Source organism: Ctenopharyngodon idella, chromosome 17, assembly GCF_019924925.1.
Source record: "Ctenopharyngodon idella isolate HZGC_01 chromosome 17, HZGC01, whole genome shotgun sequence".
Taxonomy (NCBI): domain Eukaryota; kingdom Metazoa; phylum Chordata; class Actinopteri; order Cypriniformes; family Xenocyprididae; genus Ctenopharyngodon; species Ctenopharyngodon idella.
In genome coordinates this window covers 605,362-627,552 of record NC_067236.1, presented here as the reverse complement: position 1 = coordinate 627,552, position 22,191 = coordinate 605,362, and the positions used below count along the sequence as shown (strand labels likewise).

The 22,191-nt window shown below is 37.3% G+C and overlaps 1 protein-coding gene across 6 annotated transcripts in view; it reads right to left on the bottom strand.

Moving 5' to 3' along the window:
• Nucleotides 1-22,191, bottom strand: part of LOC127498478 (kelch-like protein 29) — a 243,050-nt gene that overhangs the window by 53,580 nt on the left and 167,279 nt on the right. For 5 of the 6 annotated variants that reach the window (XM_051867840.1, XM_051867839.1, XM_051867835.1 and 2 more), the window contains 2 exons: nucleotides 14,476-14,658; nucleotides 10,257-10,437 (listed from right to left, as the gene is read on the bottom strand). In XM_051867840.1, the coding sequence (XP_051723800.1) occupies nucleotides 10,257-10,437; nucleotides 14,476-14,658 (364 nt within the window). Of the gene's footprint in view, nucleotides 1-5,399; nucleotides 7,700-10,256; nucleotides 10,438-14,475; nucleotides 14,659-22,191 lie in introns of those variants that run through there. The other variant, XM_051867841.1, reaches the window with a different exon arrangement.

Sequence of the window (22,191 nt, the reverse complement as noted above, 5' to 3'; positions counted from 1 at the left end):
ATATAACATGCTAGAAACATAATAATCACTGTAATAATGATCCATTCATAGATTCTTAAGTATTTGCCTATTAAAATCCAAACAGCGACTTTTTTTTTGGCCGGGCAGTGTGTGTGTGTGTGTGTGTGTGTGTGTGTGTGTGTGTGTGTGTGTGTATATATATATATATATATATATATATATACACACACACACACACACAGTATATTGAGAATCATAATCACTATAAAGTTGTAATGATGGGTCGAAAGCGTGAGGATCCATTTGCAGCTTTATTACGATAAACACCAAAGCAGACAGGGGCAAAGGCAGAGACACAAACAGGGACAGGCAATGGTCGAGGCAGGCGGCAGACAAGCAGAGTAAAGTCACAGGCAGTGGTCAGGGCAGGCGGCAAACAAACACAGTCCAAACAACAGGCAAGGATCAGGGCAGGCGGCAAACAAACACAGTCCAATAAACAGTCCAACGGCAACAGAAATACAATCCACAAGAAAACGCTCAGTAGTGATCACCGGGGCAAATCAAGACTTCGCCACGGGTGTGTGTGTGTGTGTGTGTGTCTTAAATAGTCCAGGTAATGATCTGCAGGTGTGTGGCAATGGGTGATTGGTGCATGTGATTGGAAGGGAGGATTATGGGAAGTGGAGTCCAGGAACTGACAGGAACAGACAGTGATCGTGACATAACGCCCCCCTTCCGGAAGGCGCGTCCTCGCGGCGTAAATGGCACAGATAGGGAGGGGGGGTGGGTACATTGGAGACCTGTTGGCAGACGGGAACGGGGTCTCCAATGCAGGTCCAGGAACTCGGGCAGCCACGGCGGGTCAGGAGTGTCGGGAGGCCACGGCGGGTCAGGTGGCTTGGGCGCCCACGGCAGGTCAGGTGGCTTGGGCAACCATGGCAGGTCAGGTGGCTTGGGCAACCACGGCAGGTCAGGTGGCTTAGGCGACCACGGCAGGTCAGGGTCCGTAGCCGGCCACAGCAGTTCACAGGCGGTTGAAGGCCGTGGGCGTGTAAGGTCCCCACCCGCAAGCTCAAGCAGTTCGGAGGCCGCTGATGATCGCGGCCGTGCAGGGTCCCCACCCACAAGCTCCCCACCCTCAGGTATATGGCCCCCCCCCAAAAAGTTCTTGGGGAATTCAACGGAGGCCGTGGCGGTTTCGTGGGTAAGGAGCTCGGGTGGCGCCGGCAGGGCGAGGAGCTCGGGTGGCGCCGGCAGGGCGAGGAGCTCGGGTGGCGCCGGCAGGGCGAGGAGCTCGGTTGGCGCCGGCAGGGCAAGGAGCTCGGTGCCGGCCTCCGTGGCTGTATCAGGAAGAGCGGATTGCTCTGGGACGGCAGCGGACTGCTCAGGGATGGCAGCGGGCTGCTCTGGGACGGCAGCGGGCTGCTCTGGGACGGCCTCCGGGCCTACAGCGGGCTCTGGGAAGGCCTCCGGGCCTTGAGGGCTGGAGGAAGCCTTCTTCCTCCTCCTCTTCCGTTTGAATGGTTGAGGCGGTGGCTCTGTGCCTACCTCCTCGGTGGGCGCTGCAGCGGGCTCATGGGTTGAAGCAGACTCACGGGCTGGAGCTGGTTCTGGAGTGGACTCACTGGCTGGAACGACCCCTGTGTTGCCAGACACTGGCGGGGCGGCCATCTTGCCCGTGGGCACTGGCAAAGCGGCCATCTTGTCCATAGCATCCAGAGAGTTTGAGTGCGTAGCAACCGGCGAGCTTGAGTGCGTAGCAACCGGCGAGCTTGAGTGCGTAGCAACCGGCGAGCTTGAGTGCGTAGCAACCGGCGAGCTTGAGTGTGAAGCGGCCGGCGGAGGCTTAGGAATGCCAGCCGCTCGTACTGAAGTCAGCGCTGGATCAGCCACACTGGAACGCAACCCACTCCGCTCCCAAACAGATCCAGAGACGTGATGTAATTCTAGAAGATCAACGGAGACTTGACTTGGCTCTGGAAGATCAGCGGAGACATGATGTGATGATGTTGTGGCCGCCATTTTGTGAATGCTCTCTTTAGAGGCAGCCATTACATGGGGGGACGAGGTGTCGCGTTCCTCCGCGACACCCACAGTAAAAAGTGAACCAACCGTAAGCAGGGCAAAGTCCAGAAATTAATAGTCTTAAATAGTCCAGGTAATGATCTGCAGGTGTGTGGCAATGGGTGATTGGTGCATGTGATTGGAAGGGAGGATTATGGGAAGTGGAGTCCAGGAACTGACAGGAACAGACAGTGATCGTGACAAAAGTGTAAAAATAAAAAATACTTTTATTGAAAATATTGGGTGTCATTCACTTAGAATGCATACGTGAAATGTATGAAAATGTAAAACTTTTACTAAAATGTATTCTAAATTTTCGGGGAAAAAAATCATATATAGTGAAACAGTAAGAAAATCTGCGTTATAGCTTCAGCTGCATAACACAGATTTACAGCTGGCTAATGAGATGTCTGTAATCTGGGACTGTATAAAAGGTGTTTGAACTGGTTTTGAGAATGACTCACTTGGCATTGCTCGAGGATCTGGCGAGAGCACATCAGCAGAGAGTGGCATATGTTTGACGAGTGACGAAAGGTTGTGTGGAAAGCACTTATATGGAGATGGTTTGTGCATGTTTTAGAAATTTAGAATACTCTAAATTCACTAACATTAGAACATAATACACACAATTATTAGTGAATGAGACCCATTTGTAGCAAATTAGCTCAAAAGGGAAATATGAATAATTAATCATAACTCGTTATAATTCATTATAAATATTTGAATCAGTTAATCGAATTGACTTGATGTGGCTGAATTAATATTAAAATCAATTAATCTGTTCGACCAGCGAACACTCAGTATTGATCGTCTATCAACTCTTCAGAAAGGATATTTTCCATGGCCACAGAAAAAATAACTCTTTCTTAACATGCAGCTGTGATCGTAATCGTTATCAGTGACATTGGTTAATAAGCAGATCAGATTTAACTCGCAAGAATGTGCACACAAGTTTTATTTAATTAAATCACGAACACATAGGTAGTCTAAAACACACAGACATACAAATCACACATACATAGGAAATGAGAGAGTGGAAATGATATTGAACTGTAGCATAACAGGGGAATGGAGCTAAGAAAAGAGTCATTTAACGAGCTGGAAGAACCATCAGTTTCTCACTATAAAGCACCTTTGTTAACAAAGGGGTTCAAAACTTAATACTAAATCGCCATTTAGTGTTCAAATTTTACTATACTTGCAAATGCCTTAGCTGTTGAGGAGTGTCCGGATATGCAGTCTCTAGAGAAATTCTCGATGGTTCGGTCTGATAGTGCTGAAGTTGTAATCAATATCTTCTGCGTTGAGTGAAGAAATGACGAAGAACTTGCGTTGTTAAGTTGACTCTGTTGTCGAGGAAGTTGTGCAAGGCTTTAAGTGAATGAGGCCTGCCCGTCTGGCTGCGCCGGCCCAGGTGCCCATGGTCTCACGTGAACAGCAAGCGGCAGAATCAGCAAGAACAAAGAAAAACCAGAAGAAGAGCCGAGTGCGATCTGCATGAGGGCTTTATAACCTCTACAGAAGTCACAATTTTGACTTTTGGCTTGACCAATGAGAAAGGTGCAGTTCTTTGGTGGGAGAGTTTCTTTGTTTGAAAGTGACCTCAATTCCATAAGGGCAGTAAGCTACGCAGTTTGTGTCCATTTATACTCTGATAAATATAACAAACACACAATGCATTGTATGAGATGGTGATGTCCACCAAAGTGTGAGTCATTAAACAAGGAGTAATTTAATATGAAACACCACCTAGATGAACTACATTATCTAGTACTTCCAAATTCCAGGCATGCATAACACTATACAATATACAAAAGAACAATGTATAATTAATTCTAAAGTGAAGATCATGGTAATCCAGTAGTAATGTTACTACATCCTTTTAAATGTATTACCAATTATTTGGAACAGTATTCTAATGTGAAAAGCATGATAACTCTCTAGTAATGACTGAAGTCATTGTAAGCTTTTGAGGTTTTTGTAAGGTTTGGGATAGCAATTGGAATTCTCTTTGGAATACTGATCCAAATGGCCAGTAATTCTTTTAGAAGGATGTAGTAACACTTGAGTCATTACTATCCAAAACCTTACAGAAACCTCAAAAGCTTACAATGACTTCAGTCATTACTAGAGTTATCTTGCTTTTTACTTTAGAATACTGTTCCAAATAATTCATATTTCCTTTAGAATGATGTAGTGACACTTGAGTCATTACTAGTGGGTTATACCGTGATCTTCACTTTAAAATTATTTTTGAATGATGCATTATTCACATTAATTATGAACCATAGTAGTTCTTAGTAGTCATTTGGACAACACAGGCTCATTGGAAAAATGTACCTGTGTCAACATTTTTGCACTGACATTATTGTCTGAATTTGTTCCATATTTGATGAAGTTTTCATCATTGATCATTATTTTTCAGTTCCTGTTTTTACAGTGAAGCTGCTTTGAAACAATCTGTATTGCATAAACTGCTATAGAAATAAAGGTGACATGACTTGGCTATGGACTTTAGAGAATACAGATACTGCTATGATGATGTTACAGATGAAGTCTATTAAGTGACAAGAGAGAAAAAGAGCTCCAATTAAAAATAAAAATACTTTAATTTGAGTCCTTCCTTGTCGTTTTGACAATCAAAAGGGTCTAAAAATCCACTTCGCAAGAGTGGAGCAGTGGAGTGTGCTGGAGATAAAGGCACAGCAGCAGACGGCGAGTTATCAGTTCTTTAATGCCATGGTGTGTTGAGTTTGCATGGTGGGACGCTCTATCTCAGCACGGCACAATAGGCCTCGCTTTGACTGCCTACAGGAGCCAGCAACTCTGAGAGACACATTCAATTCATTTGCAGGGGGTATCAAGAAAAACTACTTGTTCTTTAGTTTGGTCTACTGGGAAACCATTAAAAAATGTTCTTGGAACCAAAAGCATTAGAAAACCAAATGATTAGTATTATGAAAGGCAATTAAAGCAAAAACATGCCCAATACCATCAGGACATTGCTATTGCTCAAAATCAGGGTCGAAATTTTGTGGACAGCAAGATGTATTAATGTTTTTAAAATAAGTCTCTTACGCTCACCAAGGCTGCATTTATTTGATCAAAAATACAGTAAAAACTGTAATATTTAGAAATATTATTACAGTTTAAAATAACTGTTTTCTATTGTAATTTATTTTAAAACGTAATTTATTCCTGTCATGCAAAGCTGAATTTTCAGCATCATTACTACAGTCTTCAGTGTCACAAGATTCTTCAGTGTCACATGATCCTTCAGAAATCATTCTAATATGCTGATTTGCTGCTCAAAAAACATTTCTTATTTGTGAATGTTGAAAACAGTTGCTTCATATTTTTGTTTAAACCATGATACATTTTATTTTCAGGATTCTTTGATGAATAAAAAGTTCAAAAGAACAGCATTTATTTGAAACAGAAATGTTTTATAACATTATAAATGTTTATTGTGACTTTTGATCCATTTAATGCATCCTTGCTGCATCAAAAAAAATACATTTCTTTAAAAAAAAAAAAATCTTTTGAATGGTAGTGTATCTAACCCCAATTATAAACAACAGTAATCACTAATTGCTTAGATTGTTACCTTTAAAACAGACTTATGATATTTTTTGCCTTGATTGGATGGTAAAAAGCGTTTTTTGCTCTTTGGATTAACATGCACTGGCGAATCATTTATAACAACACCAGGAATGTGCATTTTACATTTATGCTGACTTCAGAGGATTAACTTGGTGATCCATGTTGATGGTTTTTTGGGATAATCAAAACAACATTTGCTTGTTGGTTAATGATTACATAATATATCCAGTTTATACAGAGCACATTCGAGTTCAGATTTAGTGCTTTAATTGGAGCAGTTGATCATTTGACTCCAGCCAGTGACATGCAGCATTGTGAAAGTGCCAAAGTCATGAGTGTATGACACAGAGAAAATAAACTCCCTAGAGCAGCTTCTTGTCGCTTTTACCCTCAAGTTCCTTGTTTTCACTCCCTCTCCTACAGTAATTTCAGAGCTAAAGAGATGGAACGACAACTCAGTGTGAGACTGTGGCTTTATGACCGGAATCCATCATCAAAGAGCAATTAAACAGTAAGTGTTGCTGATTGGCTTGAATGGGGCAAGTCTGCAGAATAATCACCGTCCTTGCGCTGCCATCAGAGGGCTGGACTCGAGGGGTGTGGTATTTCCAGACTGTGAAAGGTTAGGAGGCGCCTGGCGAGAGCATGCCGACGGCTACTATGATTAACACCAGGATTCAACGCCGCAAGTATGACATTTGATGAGCCGGTGTGAACGTGGTGCAGATACACAAGCTGTGTTTGTGTATACTGCCGTCAAAATGAGAATTTCTTCGCCCACTAAATACAGCTGTCTCAACATGGGGATCTGCCATAGAGCTTGACTTCATGCATATTTCAGAAATTATAGACACAATGATCTCACTCTATACTTCAATACTGTGCTAATGTACTCATACTTGTCAAAATCCTCTAAGAATAAAGTATACATGTAACATTTATTGTAAATAAATTAGAAATGCTCAACAGTGGTCAGTAACTTTATAAATCTTTCATTTTGTGGAATTAAAATGATTGAATACCACCCAAATAAAAACTTCCCAGCCACATCTTTAGTTTATTTGCTCACTAAAGTCAGTTTTATTCTCATTTGGCACTTACAGAGGTGTATATATGTACACTCTGTCTCCACAGGAAGCACTTTAAGACGCACTCTCAACATGTTCCAAAAAAAAAAAAAAAAAAAAATCTGCTGCATTATGATGACATCTAAGATGGCCTGTTCAGCCAAAATCTGAGGAAAACATTACAAATATTCTCTGGGGAGAATGCAATCCCAGAATGCATTAAATCAACGATGGCAGACAGAGAAGTATCAGGAATGTTAATCATAATTAGAGCCTCATTCAGCACTGAAAAATTATTTTTAAAATATTTTGATGTGCTTTGTATTTTATGCTTTTAGAACAATGCACTGTTAACTTAAGCAATATTATAATATTTTTGTAAATTAATTTATTAGAACCAAATCACATCAAAGACTCAGTGAGTTTGTTAAAAAAAATTTTTACATTGCTTCGAAAATAACAATGTAAATTAATATAAAAAGCGCATTCATGTAGCTTTTATCTGTTACTTCTGTGTTGTTTGTCTGTTATTTATAGTCACCTTCTTTTAGGCTTATTAGTCATCAAACCCTCTGTAAACACTGTAGGTGTTATGAAGGTTGCCAGTATGGATGTGCAGCTTTTAATCTCACCAAGCTGAGCGCTTGCTAAAAAAACATCTCACAGAACATCATTTCAAGTCATCTCAAGTTCATTTCAATTCCGACGTGACCAGGCTGATGCCTATGCAGACAGTTTACAGCAAGTCAAGTCACTGGGTTTCCAAATGCATCCATATTAAATAAGAACGATTCAGACAGAGAGCAAGAGCACCTTGATGCTGCTCCCGATTGGCCCAACGGCAGCCTTGAGAAGCAGGCTGACTGAAGACATCATTGTGAACGAAGTAGATGTCATGCTTATGAGCGTGAAACTGCAGGCAAGATGGATGGTGGGATATAAATTAGGAGTCAGCAAGGTGCAGTGGGTGGTCGGTCTCTCTCTAACAAACCTCCACGGTTCTGTCAATCAGACAAGGGTCTCAGTGGACCGTTCATGGAGTCTCATTCATATTTCACACAACAATGGTTAAGCTCACTGGCCATTTCCAATCTGAATGGCTGGCTTTAAATCCAAATGAACCATTTACAGGCTTTCTTTTTCTAGAAAACAGTCAAAAATACTGATGACATGATCTTGTTTGCATGGTTTTAGCTGTGAGCAAAAGATATTGGATCCAATGTATTGGATATTTAAAAAATAGAATTTAATTTATAAATATAATTACATGTAATTATTATAAATAATTTCAAAAATATCCAATACATTGGAAAGGCTGATTTAAAGGGTTATTTCACCAAATGAAATTTCTGTCATCACTCACCCTCATGTCATTCCAAACCCGTAAGACTTTCATTCATCTTCGGATCACAAATGAAGATCTTTCTAATTAAATCTGAGAGCTTTCTGTCCCTCCATCAACAGCCTACGCAACTACCACTCTCAAGCCCAAGAAAGGTAGTAAAGACATCATTAAAGTAATCCATGTGACTCCGGTGGTTTAACCTCAATTTTATGAAATGATGAGAGTCCTTTGTTTGCGCAAAACAACCTACCATACCACCATTTACCACAAGCTTTTGTTGTATATACACAGTACTGTATATAAATATGAGCTATATCACACTCATAGCCGTGCAATAAAACTGTATATCAGAAATAACAATGGAGTGTCTTTAAAACCCTCTTTTGTGAAGAACTACTTCCTTCCGCCACTGATTCAAATCTCAAGTTGTCACTGTGACCAAGGCTCCGTTACTAATTCTAAAACGTCACTTTAGAGTAACAAAGGAATGTTGAGTCCCTCCATTGGAACTCATTGCATTTTGTACAGTATTATTGAGGGAGAGAGATTGCCTGAGTGAGCATTACCTGTGTCTGATACAACATTTATTCTTCAGGTCGATATCCATAATGTTATATCCATTACAAAAATCCATTTGAATGTCTGCTGAGAAAGCGATCTTTGTATTTGTCCTTTTTACAGTTAAAGGAATTTTCCATAACAGCACTAAAACAACATTCTTTGTTTACAAAAGTCCCTTTCAATTTAAAAGTGTCTTGGGACTGACTCATTCACTCGTAGTTTTCAACCATCTAATGGCATATTAATGTAACTTTCACTTAATCCATATTATTCACTAATGGACCCTTTCTCAATAAAAAATACAACATATTTATATAAAATAATATTCATTGAACAACAATATTACAATAGCCATTATAAATGACAATAGGAAATGAACAACTGTACAATTCAGTTAAACATACAAAAGCAGTGCTCTACAGGATGAAAGTTAAATATAACCTTAATATTAAATTACTACATTTAACATAGCCCAATTCAATTTGCTCAGGAACAAGTAATAGATTAATAAAACCAAAGATTGCCCATTTTATGTACCCAAAATGAATTATATCTCATGTTTAACCACTATAAGAGCCCCAAATCCCCAAAGCACTGGCTGCGATGAAGCTGTTCTCGGCAGGTACACGAGCACCAAATGGCCGCTGATGGCCTGGAGCTCGCATCTCCGAAAACGTCTAAATAAATTGTAAAATAGGTGCTATGATTAAATATGAGTCACATATTTCAAGTCTAAACTACTACATTCTTGCCTAAAAACTCTTAAAACTACAGTTTATGGTACAACAAGTGTAGTATTTGTAAAAAATACGGTGGATTTGCTTGGCCGCTATAACAGTCGCTTCAAGCGGAGTAATACAAATGGTGAAAAGGTAAGAGTGCTGTTATCACTAGAATATTGCACGGCTCTCAGCCAATCAGACTCAAGAACCAGAAGGAACTGTTGTATAAATAAATAAACAAATAAATAAATATATACACACTGAATATATATATATATATATATATATATATATATAGAGAGAGAGAGAGAGAGAGAATGTATAATAAAATCATTTTACATGTCAGTCAGACAGTCCCTCCTATCTAAGTGGGTATTTGTTTAAAAACCTGGACTAATGAAACAGTTTTTAGGACCAGAATAAGCCGTGGAGCTCAAAAAAGTCTGGCTACGCAAGTCTAGAATAAGGAGCCTATGAGACTAGAATGAGCAGAGAGAGGCAGTGAGATAGAAATTGGATGTTAGTGCCAGAAGAACGAATTCAAATTGATTATTCAAGTCATATGAGTGATACTGCATAAGAAAATGGGTTTATTTCAATATGACCAACTGTAAAACAGTCTTCAAATATCAATCTGGTTTGTGTTTACAAAATCGTCCCTTATCGCTTTTGCATTGTTCTTTTTAAAGCGAGTGGCTGTGTCACGACCTCTGTGTAACGGTCGATTATAGCTACAGTCCACGGCAGCGAAACCTGATCCAATCTACTCGATGCATCTATGCCACAGTCACCTGCCAGCAAGATACTCCCTCCATACTTTAGCAGAGATCCAATTATTAGATTGGCTCCCAGCACAGAAAGAGCTGATCACACGTTTATCTGAAACACCTAATGGCTTCTAATGAAATATTTAATTCAAACACCAGGTACCTTTCCACATTATCCAGGTTTCCGGCCACTCCGAGGCCTCCGATGGCGTAAAGCTTGCCGTCATAAACCACGCTGTTGTGCCGGCACCGCGGGAATGTCATCCGAGACACAAGATTCCAATTATCCAGCAGGGACATGTAACACCACACGTCTGCCAGCGTGACTCCCGACTCAATGCCACCTAAAGAGGGTACAAGCCCAAACAAATGAGTGCTGAAGTATCCATTTACACCCTCCAACATCACACCTTCATTAATACACATCTGAAGAAAAGATGCATAAAAAACACTTCACACTCAAATTCACACTAAAGAGATTCACAAAAAATAGTTGCTGATGTTATGGCAATGGCGACAGAAAGTAAACTGTTAATTCCCGTAGCCAAATAACGCAAAGATAAACTAAGCAACAATAAAGAGGAAGGCATAATGGATCATTTAATGAATGATATACAGATTAAATGTCACATAACCATAAAAAAATTACTTATCTACAGTAGAAGAATGCCAGAACGCTGTTGCTATTCCATCTGCAGCTGTTGATGTTCATATTGTCTGTATGAACATGCAACGGGAGTCAAGCCCATATTTTCTTACCAGTTACCATAGCAACAGTGGTCAATGTAATATAAAAGATGTCGACATCCATAAAACTGAAAAGTTCTATCACTTTTGAAACAACAACAGTCAAATGAGCCGCAAATTAATTCGTCAAATCTTCATTAACCGACAGCAGCTTTTATATCTGGTGGAGAGCATTTGAGTCACGCAAACAGGTCATTGACAAATAAAGCTTCAAAAAAGATGTTTTTTAAAAAATCTTTTCAAAACTGATGTAATGCATATTTTTGAGTCATGAACAATGTGTTTCATGAACAAGTTTCAATTGTTAAATAACATTTCAAAGTGTTTAAATTCATTTGACTTTTTATGTCAGGCAGTACTGTAGCTGCTATACCACCTGACATGGAAAGTGTACCAACTTACCCATACATGAATTGAGCAGTTTTTACCAGTATCTGAGAGAGATCTACAAACCTTTTCACTCTGCCACAGGGATGGATCACTTAAAGGGTTAGTTCACCCAAAAACGAAAATAATGTAATTTATTACTCACCCTTATGCCGTTCCACACCCGTAAGACCTTCGTTCATCTTCGGAACACAAATTAAGATATTTTTGATTAAATCCGATGGCTCAGTGAGGCCTGCATAGCCAGCAATCACATTTCCTCTCTCAAGATCCATTAATGTACTAAAAACATATTTAAATCAGTTCATGTGAGTACAGTGGTTCAATATTAATATTATAAAGCAGCAAGAATATTTTTGGTGCACCAAAAAAACAAAATAACGACTTATATAGTGATGGCCGATTTCAAAACACTGCTTCATGAAGCTTCGGAGCATTATGAATCAGCGTGTCGAATCATGATTCGGATTGCGTGTCAAACCGCCAAACTGCTGAAATCACGTGACTTTGGCACTCCGAACCGCTGATTCATAAAGCTGATTCATAACGCGCCGAAGCTTCCTGAAGCAGTGTTTTGAAATCGGCCATCATTATATAAGTCGTTGCTTTGGGTTTTTTTGGTGCACAAAAAATATTCTCGTCGCTTTATAATATTAATATTGAACCACTGCACTCACATGAACTGATTAAAATATGATTTTAGTACATTAATGGATCTTGAGAGAGGAAATGTAATTGCTGGCTATACAGGCCTCACTGAGCCATCAGATTTAATCAAACATATCTTAATTTGTGTTCCGAAGATTAAAGAAGGTCTTACAGGTGTGGAACAGCATGAGGGTGAGTAATAAATGACATTATTTTCATTTTTGGGTGAACTAACCCTTTAAGATCTTCTGGATGATGCATTATCATATTTACTGTTATTACCTTGTCAATTAATAATAAAAGAGCCATGTTTGCAGTTGTGCCACCCTGACATTTTAGAATATACAAAATGTTTTTTTTAAATTATCTCAACAGCTTTAAAACTACTGATATTTATAAAAATTTGTGGTAACACTTTATAATAACTCACACTATGAAGCATTAGTTAAGCATTCGTAAATAGTTAATTCATCATTTATGAAGCATTAATAGACATTAGTAAGCACTATAAATGCTTTGTTCTTGATTTATAAGCATATCTATAATGTGTTTAATAATTGTATTTCCATACTTTATTAATGATTGATTTATCATTACTAAATTATGTATTACAATATTTACAAACCAGTTATTCAGAAATGGTCAGTGGTTCAAAAGATCATTTATAAAGTGTAAGTAAATGATTAATAAACTATTTAAATGTACATTTATATATCTTATTATTTAGACATATAATAATAGTTACTCAGTGTGTTAATAAATGCTTTACTCCTACTGTAATTCATGATTAATTCAGGTAGTTAAAAAACATTTAGTAGTGGTCAGTTAACTATTTTTGTGAGTTAATTTAAAGTGAGGACTATTTATGCCTTGTAAAGCTTTTATAAATGAGATTTCAAGGATACAGAACATAGAAATATTTATTTCAGGCAAAAAAATTAAACTTTACAATGGGTAACTTGATATAAAATTAAAAACAAATCTCTGCAATGTCAGAGAAAATAAAAATTCCTGTACACCTCCAGAAAACATAACTGTGCAGTAAACTGAAACTAAGCCTTTGATCTGATATAAAAATAAATAATCTGATATAAAAAATATATTTCTGTAAAGTGTAAACATTGCTGAATTAAAATTTACCAGTGCCAACACTGGATTACAGGAGTGCCAAAATACAACAAATAATTTTTTTTATAAAAAATAATAATATAATAAAATATAACAAAACTACCTCAGTACTAACTTTAAAACATTAGAGAACAGCAGTGCAGAAGATAACTGAGCCTTTAAATCTCCTTTGTAAAACTTTACGAGGCATAAATAGTCCTCACTTTAGATGAGCTCACAAAAATAGTTAACTGACCACTATTAAATGTTTTATAACTACCTGAATTAATCATGAATTACAGTAGAAATATGTGTTAATAAAGCATTTATTAACACCTGAGTAACTATTACTATATGTCTAAATGATAAGATGTATAAATGTATGTTTAAATAGTTTATTAATCATTTACTTCCACATTCTAAATGATCTTATGAACCACTGACAACTCCTAAATAACTGGTTTGTAAATAATGTAATACTTAATTTAGAAATGATAAATTGATCATTAATAAAGTATGAAAATACAATTATTAGACACATTATAGATATGCTTATAAATCAAGAACAAAGCATTTATAGCTGTATTTATAAACTGCTTACTAATGTCTATTAATGCTTCATAAATGATGAATTGACTATTTACTAATGCTTAACTAATGCTTCATAGTGTTACCAAGATGAATTCAAACTAAATAGGTTTTATAGAACAAAGTGATATATGTCATGAACCTTTCAAACTGTTTTAAAAGGAAATAATGCACTTGGACACAAAAATATGCACGTCATGTCATTGACCTAAACACAAAACTGATAACAGCATCTCTGGTGGAGAATAGTGACTGGATCTAAAACCTTCAGATGACATACAGCTCACATCTCCATCACTGTAAGTTACCGAATAAACACATGAAAACCTGCAACACACGGTAGACATGTGTTTGTGTTGGGCACTATATGGCATGACAAACTACTTTTTCAGTCCGGTTCTGTTTATACAACGCGTTTTTTGAAAATGTGGTTGTGAGTCCAGAAAATTTCCATGTGAGAGTTTGGTTACAGAATGTGGTTGTCACTCCCATAAATAACCATATTGTGTTTGAACATAGCCATATTACGGACTCAGGACTGACAACCATATTCTGCTGCTGTGTGAACATGGCAATATACTTTCCTTTATGCCATTACATAAAATTAAATCTAAAAATCTTGATGTCTATGGACATGTTATGCACCAACTACTCATTTACAGTTTTCACTAACAAATTGCTGTTACATCTTTATAAGTATCATCTTTCCTGCACTATTGATTTTATCTTGCTTGATTTGTGGGATATTTAACATCATAATTTGACACGCAGCCAGTCGTAAAGACAGAGACGAAGAACAGCCATCTGCCTTCAAATCATCCCTCAGAGCATGCAGTGCTAAATATAAAAGCAGACACCTGCAGGAGGCCACCAAACTGCAAGTGACACACTGTCGGTTTGATTACCTGACAGGTAGATATTATCCCCCGCCGATATGACGGAGAAGAACTCGCGGTTGTAGAAAGGCAAGCTGGCCAGGGGGTACCACTTGTTGTTCTGAGGGTTGAAGCAAGTGACGGCTGTCAGCGAACGCTGGTTCATACCGATGACCTGCCGCCCACCCACCAGCACGATCACCTCAGCGACACCTGCAGGGATGGACGGAGAAACAAACACCTTGACATTCACTAAAATAACCTGCTGAAAGCCACTGCTCAGGCCTGTTTGGACCAGGGGCCAGTTGCATAACATAGCACTAAGTTAAGAACTAGTCTGAACTAGCAATTAGTTGGGGCTAATCAGTCTTCATTTTCGGATTCAAATCTTTTTATGTAACTTACATAAAAAAGTGATGACCAGTCTTGAAGAAAAAAAAAAAAAAAAAATAGATGACTAACTTTTAAGAATTCTAAGCAGTTTATGTAACTGGCCACAGATCACACTTCAAGAATGTTTTAGATGGGTAGTGTTGGTTATTGTGGCAGGTAACAACAGCTTGACCACACTCTTAAAAATAATGGTTGTTTATTGGCATTGATGGTTCCACAAACCTTTAACATCCATGGAACCATTCCACTGCACAAAAGATTCTTTATAGTGGAAAAAGGTTCTTTAGATTATTAAAATAATAGAAAAAAAAGGCCCCCCAAAAAAGGTTCTTTTAAGAACTTTTCACTAGCTGCATTTACATGGACCCTAATAATCTGATTGTAATTGGACTACTAGCACTACTACTAGCACTACTAGTCGGAATAAAAAAAGGCACATGTAACGACATCAATCGGAATGAATTGGCCAAATCTGATTAAAATTTCATTCGGATTGTAAGAGGTGGTTTAAACCTTCTGTAATCCGATCGAGATGACATGGAAACACTTGATCGGATTGAAAATTACAATATTTGTCCATGTAAATTTAAAAGTTTATGGGGAAAAGCATATTTTTGTATACTAGTGCAATTGCTTGGAATAAATTATATGTGTCTGTAAAGGGATTATAGGACATTGGAGGTTTTAAAAAGGTAAAAAAGTGGTAAAAAAAATGCTTGTTTTGTGATTTTAATTAGGTTTGTTGTGTGTTTAATGTGATTATTATTTGTATTTTATGGTGAATGTGTTGTTTTTATTTTAATTAATATTGGTTAGGAGATATTGCCTCTGTCACGTTTGTACATGCCTCCAACCGTTTTAAATGACGAGGACCAAAATGGAAATAAGCCATTGGCTTTATTCTGTTTTTATCCTCGACAGTTTTTTTAAAAGGTATGGGATACTTGTTATTTTGTACAGATTGTAAACTTGTCAAATAAATTCAAATCAAAATCAAATCAAAAACCAAAACTGGAAAGTACTGCGCATGTGCAATGAGCAGAAATGCCATAATGAAGTATGACGCAAGGAACAAGATGTTGCTGTTGTTGAATAAAGTGTCATAAATGTCTGTCGTGTCATTCTAAAACTCTCCTTCCACTCATTGTCTGTGAAGTGGAGCAGGGCAACTTCCCACCAGTCCTTGTTTCTAACTCTCACCCACAGACAGCTTGTTTTGGGAGCGGAAAGGGTCGTTTTTACTGCTTGATAAACATAAGGACGGCACTAATTAGGACCCGAAATCAAAGAAAAGAAGCAATTTAGGAGAATAGTATGTGCAAAAAGTGGAAAACTCTGTATATATGTGCAGTGTGCGCACGTAAAAACAAAAAAATCAATTCCGATTTGAAGCTTGTGACATATAAATGCACACATCAACCGGATCACTTTAGTGTTCATGCAATTCATTTTGATTGAAACAAAAGGTGTCCATGTAAACAACTGAAAGATTCTTTGGGGAACCAAAAATGGTTCTTCTATGGCATTGCTGCAAAAACCACCTTTTGGAACCTTTATTTTTAAAAGAGCATGATGGGTGACCAGTCAAAATCAGCATGATGTGCAAGGGTTTACAAGTGTGCATGAAATAACTAGAGCTTAATGCTGTAAATATGAAGCAGGCAGTGACGAAATGTGTAGTTTTAACACGCAAGTTCAACAGCAAAACAATACATTTAGTGGAGCAGTTTTTGTTCAGAGTGGAATTATCTACAAACAGAAGCTGTTTTATGATCAATTATGAATGCGTTTTCCTCTCTACAGCACATGAAGTCTCCACACTGACTGCTTATGCCACATCATGGGCCTTTCATACTGTAATTTGTTTTATTTTGACACAGAAACACAAAAAAGACAAAAGAAAATGGAGATAGAATCATTATAATGAGATAGAGAGAAAACATTTCATATATAAAAGGGACATCACAAGGAAAAGACAATAGAGCATTTGAGTCAAAAAAAAAAAGAAAAAAAAAGAAAGACAATTTGGGGGAGATAACAAATGTTCCCTGCTAAAAAAAAAAAAGAGGCGTAACTAAACACTGAGTGCCAGGAAAGATTCACAGTGTTATCAGCAAAGTTTGCCTTGACAAAAATATCAAAAAGTGTATTTCTATTTAAGGGAAAGTACAGATTCACTGGCATAAAAAAGGGCTTCAGGCTCTGTTATTTTGAGTAAGCTTAAAGTACCCAACACGATCTTATCATCCAAATTAAAATTCATGACATACATCGTCTTGGAAAAATAAATAAATAAAAGAAACAGTGGATCAGGGCAGAAAGGGTCAGGCCTCTGTAATGGCAGAAAATTAAATGTCATTGTACGCTTAAAAAAGAAGAGAAAAAAGAAAGAAGAAGAAATACTCTTGCCTGTGATTTCAAGGGCTCCTGAAAATACAGAAACGAATTATGTCTGGGGACATTTATTGTCTCTGTGTAATTCTTTTGAATATAGTGATTCAATAAAATGAACAATGACTCGTAGCACATGCTGTATAAATCTCTCTGGGGGGATTCACCAACAATGTGTTTCAATGAGCCGTCTATCTTTTTTTTAGAATCTGATTCCCTAAAAGGACAGAGCCTCTGCTTTTAAACAAACCAAAAAAAAAAAAAAAAGCATTTTATTCTAGCTTCATACCTTCATGAGAAAATCACATTTTTTTCAAAAGTTTGTCCGGACTGGATTCAGAACGATGATCAAAACAGAGTGGTAGAACTTCCATAAACGCCCCCAAACCATACACAGTCCTATACCTCTTCATGGGTCGACATTTCATTTGTTAATGTTAGGCAGTTTTTATTTATAAGCTGTTTGTTTTATGTTTTATTTATATTTGATGATCACATTATTTTACATGTACATAAGCAATGCTTATCCATGGGTTTCATGTGACGTCACTGTGTTTTATCGCCGCCATTTTTGTGTTCGGTCACAGCTGCGTGACCTGTTTCAGTCTATGGTCACAGCAGCTACAGCTACCAGAGGAAGGCCAACGAAACACTCTCAGAAGGTTCACAACAAGGTTACAATATGTCTGGGATATGTGGTGCTGTTAGCTGTTTTAACAGTCGTCAGAGAAACCCTGAACTACAATTTTATTTGATTCCTAAGGAGTTAGATCGGCGGAATTGTTGGCTTCAATCAGAAGGGACCACACCACTGGCAGCCAAGCAGCAATGCACAACATTAATAACTGCGGGGACTGTCATTTACATAACATTATAATGAGAACACTACTGTAATAAAACGTTGTGAATTCTCTGTGTTGTTGTTTCAGCATGTTGTGGGAAGTGCGCGTCTGGAGTTAAACATTCTGATTAGCACATAACTTAGTTCAAGCTTCACTTGTGCATTCGCGTCATTTTGCGCAGACAAAACTCGTAATATTAAATTTATGTAGTATAAATATCTTAATCTCATAAAGGATGTTTCGTTGAGGTAGATAACCCGCAGAGCTTTGTACTGATGATCATCTATAGCTTCAGCGTGAGTGCTCAAACAGCAAAGCAAAACATTAATAACTATGATAGGGACTGTTTTCTTATACATGACATTATAATCGTATATACGTTGTGAATTCTTTGGGCTTAGTTGCTGTGTTTCGGAGTTACAGGAAGAACGCATCCACAACAGGAGCTACATTATTGACTACGTTACTTAGTTCAAGTTCACCTGTGTGTGATTTTGTGCAAATATTACAAACCCGATTCCAAAAAAGTTGGGACACTGTACAAATTGTGAATAAAAAAGGAATGCAATGATGTGGAAGTTTCAAATTTCAATATTTTATTCAGAATACAACATAGATGACATATCAAATGTTTAAACTGAGAAAATGTATAATTTTAAGGGAAAAATAAGTTGATTTTAAATTTCATGGCATCAACACATCTCAAAAAAGTTGGGACAAGGCCATGTTTACCACTGTGTGGTAACTTTTCCGGCCTCTTATTGCTACCTGTCCCAACTTTTTTGGAATGTGTAGCTCTCATGAAATCCAAAATGAGCCAATATTTGGCATGACATTTCAAAATGTCTCACTTTCAACATTTGATATGTTATCTATATTCTATTGTGAATAAAATATAAGTTTATGAGATTTGTAAATTATTGAATTCCTTTTTTATTCACAATTTGTACAGTGTCCCAACTTTTTTGGAATCGGGTTTGTAGTTGTATTATTATTATTATTTTTATTTTGTATAAATATCTGAATTATATTATATAGGATGTGTTCCGTTGAGTTAATTAACCTTCAGTTTATGGGTTTTGATTCTCTTCAGTTTCAGCATGCGCAGCTCAAACAGCAATGATTAACAGTCAATGATTAACAGCCATTAAAAATGTTTACTGCTACTGTAATATTAAAACTGTTTCATATTTTTTTCAAAAACATTAATGCATTATTTTTAATAACTAGCACTTATATTCTCATACTATTTTCATCAACACATGGTTTGATTAAAATAATTTCCTTATTGTCCGTTCGGAGGCTATTTAATTTTATTTATCCATGGCACATGCATTTTGTTTCTTTATAGTCTAAATAATGTTGTCAAATGACTTACTTGCATTTAGGTATTTTATTTATTTAGTTATTTATTTATTTTTTGTTAATAACATCATATTAACATAGTTTTTGGTAACACTTTTTCCGGTGTATGGCGATGGACTATGTTTCTTGTGGCATACTGTAGAAATGTCTTTAAGGGACAAAACACAGTTGGAGAAAATAAAATAAAGATCACGAACAATAACAGATTTTTTTCTCAAATCATCTCATTTTGATAACAACATTACTGTGAGCTACACGTGCTGAATGAACACCCGTAAACTGAAGCGCTTTGCTAGAAGGTTAATTAACTCAACAGAACACATCATATATAGGGTAATTCATATATATTTATACAAGATAAACATACTATTATAACTTGTATTCGCACAAAATCATGCACGCATGAACTTGAACTAATAACGTAGTCAGAAAAGCTCCTGTTGTGGATGCGTTCTTCCTGTAACAACACGCCGAAACACAGCAACTAGAATTCACAACATGTTAATACAATAGTGTATACAATTAAAATGTTATTAATATGACAACCACAATCGTAGATAATGTTTTATGTTGCTGTTTGAGCACTCGCACTGAAGCTAAAGATGATCATCAGTGCAATAAATCGCTGCTGTGTTAGTTGCCATCTCGGACACAAATATGGCGGCGGGCATAGCGGAAGTGACGTCTTTGAAACCCATGGATATCACTTGTTTCTGCTTCTTCACCTGTGTTTCGATGCAGAGATTCTGTACTCTTTCAGAAGATGTGTAATAGCGCCCCCTACTGTCTTACAGTGAAACATGGATTGCCAGAAAATTCTGTCAATGGTGGGAAAAGAGTTAATAGCTTAACATTTATAACGAGTCTTGTTTGCATAAAAAGGAGAGCAATTTCTGCTAAAAATAATGACAGTAACATAATTTAAATATTCATGACGCAGGTCTATACCGGGGCACATATCATGTGCTGCAGTGAATGCTAGTAAAGATGCTTGTGCGCTTAAAAACACTATGTTGTAATGTGACGCAACCAACGTGATGTTGATGCTCAAGCTCGCGTTTACAGGCATTTCCTGAGATGAAAAAAAAAAAAAGCATTTGACTGGCACAAACATCTGCTCTTGTGGCAGCTCTTTCAGTTGCATGACTGCAGGTTGTGTTCCTACTTCACACCAGTACAGAAAACATGTTCCATCCCCTTTTTTCCTGCAAACAAAACCCTCTTTTTCCACAAACCCTCACTGCATGGTACTACATCACAGCAGAAGCATCAATCAAAGACCACATGACAGCCCTGCTCATGTTCTGCCATCAGCGTCCTCCAGCAGATATCTGCAGCAACACTTCCCCTTATATGAGAGCAGCTCTCTCATCTCGCCCTGCATGCATGTGTTAATGCATGGATCAGGCCCGGGGTCCGTGCCCTTCTGCTGAGCAAGGGACCCTGCTGCGTCGGCTCCTTCCTGCTGACTGTGGCATTAGAGACTCAAGCAGCAGGAGGTCCAGCACTGCCGCCCTACCTCTGCCCCTCTCCAGATTAGAGCAATGGATTAAGACATGAAAAGAATTCAAGGAGCTTCCTGGATTTAGATTTTCCCCAAAATCCTTCTAGCATCAGGTTTCAGTGCATAAAACAAAAGAGCAAAAGATCTTCTAAGAGAAAACACACCTCTAAACCTCATTAGAATAGAGGCAGCTCTTCTTTGTAGCATTTAAATACAACATGAAATCAGAATTGACTCTATTTACTTTCTTAACACATGAGTCTTACTGTGAATTAATCATTAGTGCTCTTTCATTCAAATGCAATCATTTTTTTCACCTCTGAAACAACTTTTGTTTTCGTATGACATCACAAATCCCTGATTTTTCATGATCAACTTAATTTCAAAATTAGCCCAACCATACTACATTTTATTTCTGGTTGAACATCCTGTTTTACTCCAAAATAACATTACAGAAAAAGTTTGGAGTAATTAAGATTTTTTTTTTTTAATGTTTTAGAAAGAGGTCTCTTCTGTTCACCAAGGCTGCATTTATTTGATCAAAAATATAGCAAAAAAAATTATATTATGAAATATTATTACAATTTATTACAATAAAATGTGATCATGTGTAATGATGCTAAAAATTTTAGCTTTATCATCACAGGAATAAATTACATTTTAGAATATATTCAAAAAGAAAATGGTTTGTTAAAATTGTAATAATATTTCCCAATTTAACTGTTTTACTGTGTTTTTAATCAAATAACTACAGTGAGCAAAAGAGACTTTTCAAAAACATTTTTAAAAAAAAATCTCCATGATTTCAAACTTTTGAACGGTAATGTATGTTGTATTATGTGAGAAAAATGGGCTGTGAGTGTTTTCAAGTTTTAAAGGAATATTTTGCATGCTAATTACCACTTAAAATAATGCAACTGACAAAAGAATTGTGTTTACAGTACATGCACTAATAATGCATTAATAGTGTCAGTGCTGTGAATAAGGGTTTGTTTCACAAATATAATTGTAGCATTTAAAAACTACAGGACTATCTCCAATCTTTTAACTCATGTCATGACCAAACAAAAAAGAAAACCTGGTTCTTCCACTTGGATTGGACTTGGGACATAACTACACTATGTTGCAAGTTTTGAGATGCCTGCCTTTACGTGCACATGAACTTCAATGACATCCCATTCTTAATCCATAGGGTTTAATATGGAGTTGGCCCACCCTTTGCAGCTATAACAGCTTCAACTCTTCTGGGAA